Here is an 8,720-nt window from a genome sequence, read left to right on the forward strand (position 1 = left end):
TATAGGTATGAAAGGGGAAGACCAAAAGACATATTACATTAATTTAACACATAAAACTAAGCATCAAAAGCATGGGAATTCCCCCCCAAGCTTTCGGAAATCACCCAAACATAGGAACCGAAACAGCCAGCGCGGGAAACAAGCAGACCGAGCGGAACCGAGGAGCCACGGCCACAGGAGAAGAAGCCCAGGCACGGGAAAACCAGCGGCCAGCCGGAGTTCCAAGAGGCATACACGAAAAAACAAAAAGCCATGGAGGAAACCAAGGAATCACCTCATGGGAAAAGCAAATTCTTGGAATTCCAAAGGCCGGTTTGGAATTTCAAGAGACAAACATTAAAACAAACATAAAAAGCATAAAATTACATTAATTAAAAGATAATAAATGAACTAAAATATTAGCTCATAATGAGCTAACCCTTAGTTCAGTAAATGAACTAAAGTCCAGCTCATAAATGAACTAAAAGTTTAGCTCAAATATGATAAACTATTAGACTCAAGAGAAGCCAAAATTTGATTTATTTTGGACTTGTGTTGACCCCCCCTTTGTCTACATCATATGATAGCATCATAATAGAAAATATAGAATGTGTTGAGCATCTTCATAGTTAGGGGTTGGAGAATGTCTTCTATAAGAATTGGTGAGTTACAAATGACATAATATTTGTATTTTCTTTTAGTAATAAATGAAGAATGCATTTATCTTTCTTCTATAGTTTGCATTTCTTTTTCATAGTTTATAATGGCGTTATCTACACTCTCTACCAATCCATTTCCTACATGCCTAGGCTTGGCTTTCATCCATTATTCCACCATGGTCAAGATACGTTCATTTGCCACAACAACCATCCATTATCCCTTGTCATAAGCAACGGAAACAAGAGAAATAATATGGCCCTAGACTGAGCCTCATTAAGCAAACCCACGTCTGACATCAAGATATGCTTGGCATCTCCATGACATAGGAGATGAACTTAAAATCATTATTTCATCATCAACAAAAAAAAATTTACAATGCAAAGGCCCCTTATGTATAAACTAGAAAAAGAACAACCATAAAGGGAAAAAGGAATAAAAGTAACCCCTAAAATGGCCTCCATACCGTGCATGCATATCTGCATTACTGAACATGCATGAACAGCTAACATCAAATAATAAAATTTCTTGTTGATGCTGCATTGTTGTCTTTCTATTGCTACACTGTTGTATTCCTCCAGGGGTTTAGAACAAGGGGAGCAGATAAATAGGCATATTTATACCTCGTCTGCTACAAACTCTAAACCAGGCAGCAAATTTTACTGTTCTAAATTGCTAGCAAAATGTTTAGATAATGAAAGATATGATAAGGACCTTACGTTAGAATTGGGAAGAAAAAGGATATCCAGCATCATCGGAAAAAGTAAACCAGAATCAGTTTGTGAATGGAACTCACATCGCTAGCCATAATGAAGAAAAGAGCTGCTGCGCCAATAGTGCTCACAGAATCATCAAAGTTCAAGCCCAAAATTGCATTAATTATTTTATCAGCCATCCTGAAAGAAAATTAGGAAGTTGAGCATTCATTCATGTACAATTTATGTACAAGATAATATCCATATAACTATTAAAGAAGCTAGACACTCTGCTGCCCAAAAGCCAAAATGATCATTCATTTGTTTTAGACCTTATAAAATCTTAGTCAAATATCTAATACTAAACAAATGAATGGACCAGAAGTTTAAGTAAAAATAAGGAATTTTAACTATATCCGCTGTAATTTTTTTAAAGCAAATTTATATTTCATTGATAATTTAAAATTAAAAAAAAAAATTGTGAAGCACTTGAAGCTTCTCCAGTGGAACTCCAAGGTTGGAGACAGCAGATACCTACTGCTGGGAATGATTCGATGGCAGTCTTGCCAATGGTGGGCTTCAAGCAAGAAATAACAAAAAGGCTGCTGTAATTCAAGTTTGGAAGTAAATTGACTATAGTATTGTTGCATTCTTGTCTATTTCCAGCTTCTTTGCAGGTTCTTTTAAGTTGTAGAGCCACGGAGGCAAAGAACTAAGAAGAAAGCCCACCGTTCTCAAATCCAAAATTTTCTTAGGCCGCAGCAACAGAAAAATTCCAGCAGCAGAGAGTTTTCTTGTTGCTGCATTTGAGAGGCAAACTGATGTGGAATGTGCATGCAAGGATGATTTGGATTAAGGAATTTGCACGCTTAATTTTAAAAACCACAATAATTATATCTTTATATTGATTATAAGCAACAAAATAAAATGCAAGAGCAGTAAAATAAGCTTAGGCTAAATCACATGCATAGGAGTTAAGATCATAAAACAATCAATTTAATCTAACATTGCATACATGATTGATTTTCAACAATAAATCCCAATGTTAAAAATAAGATTAGTCACTACAAGAAGATCCTTCACCCAACTATTCCAATTACTAGATTTTAGCAGAGAAGCATTAACATGATCTTCATGAATATAATAAAACCACAATCAAGGATGCAACTATGAAGATAGAGAGTCGGGTGTCAAGTTTACCCAAAGATAAGAGAGATACGCACTCCGGCAAGGTCGTTTGAATGCTGGGAAAGAAGTGGACAGCAACCACACGCCTTCTCGCACCAAGGAACAGCTGGGAAGAGGTGCAGAACTTCAAGATAGTAGTTTCCTAGCGTTAGGAGGACTGGAACAGCAAAGGTCCTCGTTGGAAATTTCTGGGCAGCAAGGACCTTGGCTGGAATTTTCTAGATAGCAAAATCTGGACTGGAATTTCCTAGACAGTAGGAAAATTCTTCCAATGGAGGCTCTGGACAGCAGTGTGGGGGTTCAAACAACAGGCCAGCCCCTTTTCCTAGCCGAAATTCCCTTGATAGCAAGTAGGAGCTACAGGAAAAGAGAGGGAAATTGTGGAGGGAAATTGAGGGTGACGGCTAGGGTGGATGGGGTTAGGGTGGAGCTGAGTTGGAAACTTAGTGGAGTGTCTTATTTAGGCATGGGAGGGAGAGAGGGGACGGCATCTGTAGGGAGAGCTGGCTTGGTGGTTTAATTAAGGAAGGTTAATTTGAATTTGAACTCATACAATTGAGGGCGAGAGGGAAAGTGGGCCGGTCCTTGATGGGGATTTGATTGGGTGCTTTAAAAGGGGTTGCCAATATTGGATATTTAAATTAAGAAAGGAGATTTAGAAGATCTCCGTTTCAAAATTCAAATGAATTTGAATAGTGGGAACCTTCCTAAATTAACTCATCGCATTTAGGAAATCAATTTCAGATTTTAAAAAAGTTAAAATCTGATTTGGATGACTTTCCTTTCTTAATTTAGGAAAGTATTTGAAATTCGAAATTCGAAATTTGAATTTCAAATTACTTAAATCTTTTCCCAAATCACTTAGGCTATTTTAGATAGGTGTTAATGATGATTGATTTCATCATTAAGGGGAAATAGGGAGAGGGGTGGCCGGCGGTGGGGCTTGGGGTTAGCTAGACAGGCGGCTTGGGGGGTGTCGGTGGGACGGCCGACGGCTAGAAGGTGGATGGGTGAGGTGAGGGTTGGCCGACATCTTAGAGAAGGGGATTGGGAGAAGAGGTCGGCCAGTGGGGTGGTGGATTGGATTGGTCGGCGGTGGAGGGGAGGAGGATAAGGTGGCCGGTGACAAGAAAAAAAATGATGATGATAATAATAATAATAATAATAAAAAAAAATGATAAGCCGCGAGTCCCAGAATCCACCAGTGGCTGACGGGTGATGCGTGACCCTCTCCTAGGGTTTATCCTCTCAAGAACTCACAAAGAGATCAATAACAAGAAAGCTGAATTTTTATTAATAATCATCATTAACCCAAAATACAAGAGAACTAGCCTATAAATAAGCCTCATGAAAAGAAAAGAAACAATGACTAAAATACCCTTCGGGCTACAACACCACATAACCACCCCTAGGATAAAATGGGAAAAACAGAAATAAAAAATAAACTAGCATATAAAACACAAAAAAAAACTTCAAATCGTAGCCGATGATCTCTGATATCCTCATCAGAAACCTCTCTATTTGCCGAGCAAAAGGGAAGAACAGCAGCTGAAGCAATTCTCTCGGATGGGGGATTTATGGCAAGAATGACGAATTAAATGGAATTTCATCTGAAGGCATTTTTTAGGCAAAAATTTCTCACTGGGCTTTCCTTTATTTAATTATAGCTGTTTTATATAAGCACAAGTGATCTAATATTCTGTCTTTTGACAGGATCAGGTGGCTGCGGTAACAGTTTTCAATAGGTGTACAAAGTAGGAAACAAGAAGTCCAGGAAGCTAGGGCGAAGAACAAACAGCAACAATCTTCTAGACATTAAGCAATCCACAATGGATGCAAGAATTTCTTGGTTTGATTCCAGAACACAGGAAAGACTCTGATTAGCTACTAAACCTAGAGACAGGACTATGCAGGGCAATTTATTGGGGTTTTGGGAAAAAAATTAACTTATTGGGGTTTTGGAAGGATCTTGAGCTGCCTGTAGCTCCGCCCTACTGGAAGGTAGTCTTGGTTATTAAAGATTTGTTGTAAAGAGCACAGTTGAAGACGATTAACTACAGCTTCAGTAATTCTTTGACGGGAAGGTTCTCAACATTGTTTAGTTTTTGCACCACAAAAGGTATTTGAAAACTTCTATTCTTTGTCTTTCAGTGTCATGTAGTTTAATAAATTTCCTGGCTAGTATTGTAGAGTTTATTAGAAAGGTGTCTTGAATTATCTCGCTGTGTCAAGTGATGTTAATACCCTAAGGTAGGGTGCTTCCTAGGAGGAATTGTGATGGGGACATCAGATCAAAGTATATCAGAGACGTGGCTGAAGATCTACGGCCACGATCGCGCCGATCTATTTTTTGAGTCTTCATATGTATTTGTTTTATTTATTTACTTTATGTATTTGTTTTAGACTTTTAGTAGCATTTCCCGTTTTACCCTTAAGGGTTTTGTCATATGTAAATTGTAAGCCCTAGGGGTGATGTCGTCTTTTATTTCTCTTTCATTGTATGAGGCTACATATAGGCCTCTTATGTTTCTTTTGAAGTTAATGAATGAATTAAAATCAAATTCCTGCAAATTGAGTTCTTGTGAGATCTTGAGAGTCGTTGGAGAGAAAACCCTAGGAGAGAGAAGCGGATCGCCTACCAATCTTAGAAGAGTCCGGGTTCGTGGCTCTCTTTTATTCCCTATCCTTTGTTTCCTCTCTCCCCTTTACCCTAGCCGTTGGCCTAGGGTTTCCCAACTCCAAAACCGCCAGCCTCCACTCCAAAACCAAGCTCCACCGCCAGCCAATACCCTTCCCCCACCCCACCTAGACGTCGGCCATCCAAGGTGGCTCATCCCTTGATTGGTTGATCCACTTAATTCCCCCCACCTCCACCTAACCCTAACCCTAGCCCTAGTTCAAGCTGTCGGCCCTTCCCCCTTTCCAATTCCCCTTTGCCTCCACTTCACACCCTCTTCATTACTTTCCTTTTACACCAAACCTTCTTTGAAAAGCCTTAATTTAAATTATTCAATCAAGTTTGAATTTTGAAATATTTCCTAAATTAGAATTCTATTTTAGAAAAGTTTCCAAAATCAATCCTATTTGAATTTTAAATTAGATTAGAATGAGATCCATCCTTCCTAATTTAATATGCCAAATCAAGTAGGCTTGATTTCTTTCCCTAGACTCCCCTCTCTCTCTCTCTATGACGCCGACCCCTCCATGTCCCCACCCCTTAAATACTTTCCAAAGTTAAGCCTCTAACTTGGGAAAGATTTCAGACCTCTCCCTCTCTCTTACCTGCCCCCTCCCTCTCTCCAATTTCCCTTTAAATCCTTTCCAAACTTAAATCAATTTCACAATTTCTCTCCATCCTCCCTAATTAAAATCTGAACCAAAATCTCCCCAAGCTTCCTACTTTGGTCGGCCACCCTTTCACCCCTTCCCCTACTTGGATTCCTTGGATCTTTCTCTCAAGGGGAATCCACAAGGACAGCAAAGGGATGTCTTCTACAACACTTCAACACTACAAAATCAATACATGGCCGATCCTGAACTCGACTCCGGCTTCGTCTACAACGAACAAGGCTTAGTTGACATACTCGGATCATCTTTCTTCGACGTTAATCCAAAAGTAGATAATTTCGTCGAGGAATACTTGGAGCGAATCATATTCACCCTTTCGGAAGCCATCGAAGAACAATTTTCCACCGTTCAATGGCAAATCACCGCCGTGCCTCGACAAGGGTGAACTTTTTCCCCCTCTTTAATTTCCTTCCTAATCTTCTTTGCTTGTAGGTGGTGAATCAAGCATAAGGCATCGTGCAACGCTATCTGCCAAAATTTAGTAAACGTAGGGAATGAGTTATGACTTTCTATGCATCTACTCTCATACCATGGATGTTATTGAAAATCCCCTAAATTTGCTTATGTTGAAGTTATAATTTGATGAGGAAATCGAAAGACCAACAGCTACAATCTGGAGTTTATTTTATTTTTGATGTGTCTTATGTACTAGTTTATTTTATATTCTTGTTTTTTCTCATTTTACCCCTAGAGGTGATCATGTGATGTTGTAGCCCGAAGGGCATTTTAGTCTTTATTTCTTTTCTTGTCATGAGGCCTATTTATAAGCGAGCTCTCTTGTAATTTGGGATGATGATTGATTAATGAAAATTTTTCTGTGTTTCTTCTTCTTCTTGTGTGAGCACTAGAGAGAAGGGAGAGAGAGCTCAAGGTGAGCAGGCGTAATACCCACCCACGGCTCGTGGTTAGTTTATTTTTATTTTATTTGTGTTTTTCTCTTCTTCCTTCCCCCACTCCACCCGCCGGCCCCTTCTTGCCCCTCCACCACCGGTTGCTTAACCCCCTTCACCCAATTACTCCCTAGTTCCACAACTTCAAGCCCACCCGCCACCCAATCTGATGCCTAGCCACCCCGTCCCCATTGCCGCCGCCCCTCACATGGCTCCCCACTGTGATGATGACCTCAAACATCATCATAGCTCCCTAGGTTGAATCAAACAAGATAGGAAGGTTCTCAATTATTTGAAATTCAAATTTGAATTTCAAAAACTTTCCTAATTTGCAAAACTCCAAATAAGGAAAGTCTTAAATTTCAATCCGATCTAATTTTAAATTAGAGATGGTCATTTATTCTCTTTCCTGTTTGGCAAACCTTGTTTGGAAACTTCTTAAAATCCTCCCCATACCCCTCCTCTCTTGATATCGCCGACCTCCACTCTTGCCCTATTCCATTATGCTGACTCCAATCATCATAATTCCCCTCATAAATTAACTCCAAGAGGAAAGGAAAGAAATTAATTTTAATTTCAAATACTTTCCTTATTTGCAAATCCTTATTAGGAAAGTGCATAAAATCAATCATATTTAAAATTCAAATTAGATTGGATTTCTTAATATCTTTCCTAATTCTCATGAGTTATTTTAGAAACCCTTAAATTCCTCCCCACCATCCTCCTCCCCCACTTAATGCCGCCGGCCAACCTTTATTGGGCATTTGGGCTTCCTCCTTGTGTTTTCCTCTTTGGGTCTTACCCTCTTTGAATTTGAAATCAAAATTTCAAATTTAATTCCCTCCAAATCCACTTAAATCTGAATTAATTTCATATTTACTAAAACTTCATCTCCCCTCCTCTAACCTAGCCTAATTCCCCTCAACCAAGCCACCCACCTATCTCTTCCCTTCCTCCACGGAACACCCATTTATCAAAAAGGTTCAGTTTTCCCTTACTGTCCCAGAATTCCAACAAAGGGAAATCAGGATTCCTGCCGCCTAAAACCTCCAAACTGCGGGGTGCTCTTTTACAACTTGTTGTCCAACTATTTAGGCCCAAACCCTTGCTGTCCTGAGGAGTTTCCAAGGTCAAAAGCTATTGTCCAAGGGAACTAGGCTCTGATTTCTGCAGGTTTCCCAGCACCGTATCTTTCATCCATAAGACTCCAACTGATGTCCACCTCTTCCCCAGCATTCAAACGACCTTGTCGGAGTGCGTATCTCTCTTGTCTTTGGGTAAACTCGACACCCGACTCTCTATTTTCATAGTTGCATCCATGGTTTAAAATTGCATAAAAAAGGCGCGCCTCAGCGCAATTTCGCCCCTTTAAGCCTCAAAGCCCACGCAATAAGTTCAGGGTATGAGGCGTACGCCTCAAGTTTACTGAGCCGTGCCTCGCTTCATGGTTGAAAGGCATCCGTCTCTAAAAAGTAAAAAAAAATAAAAATAAAAAATTTAATGTACATGCTCGATACTGCTCAGTACATGCTTGGTACCGCTAAGTATCGCTAGGTACATGCTTGGTACCGAGTAGGTACATGCTTGGTACCGCTCAGTATATGCTCGATACCGCTAGGTACATGCTCAATACCGCTCGGTAGCTTTCCATAAAATAACTTACGAAATTTAAAAACAAGCATAACTTCAAAATAACCCCCGAAAACCCATGCAGGGGCGCTGCCCCTTGACCCCACGACCTGACCGGTCAGGTCGAACCCCGCCAGGGGGCAGCGCCCCCTTGGACCCCCGGCAGACCGGTATATTGTTGTATTCATGTTGTCTTATTATTGGGATATTTTAATTTCACTTCATATCTTGTGCATTTTTATGTTTTATATATTATTTACTCATTAGTATATACAAAATTTATCATTTTATGTTTACGCAATTTTTTGATTTTGAGGCTTACGCCTCAAAACTT

The 8,720-nt window shown here is 39.8% G+C and overlaps 1 protein-coding gene across 1 annotated transcript in view; it reads right to left on the reverse strand.

Annotated features, from left to right (window-relative positions):
• Nucleotides 1–8,720, reverse strand: part of LOC110108174 — a 77,916-nt gene that overhangs the window by 61,572 nt on the left and 7,624 nt on the right. The window contains exon 2 of the mRNA XM_020838695.2: nucleotides 1,433–1,532. Coding sequence (XP_020694354.1) covers nucleotides 1,433–1,532 — 100 coding nt within the window. The remainder of the gene's footprint in view (nucleotides 1–1,432; nucleotides 1,533–8,720) is intronic.

This window comes from Dendrobium catenatum, unplaced genomic scaffold (genome assembly GCF_001605985.2).
Source record: "Dendrobium catenatum unplaced genomic scaffold, ASM160598v2 fragScaff_scaffold_1574, whole genome shotgun sequence".
Lineage (NCBI taxonomy): Eukaryota > Viridiplantae > Streptophyta > Magnoliopsida > Asparagales > Orchidaceae > Dendrobium > Dendrobium catenatum.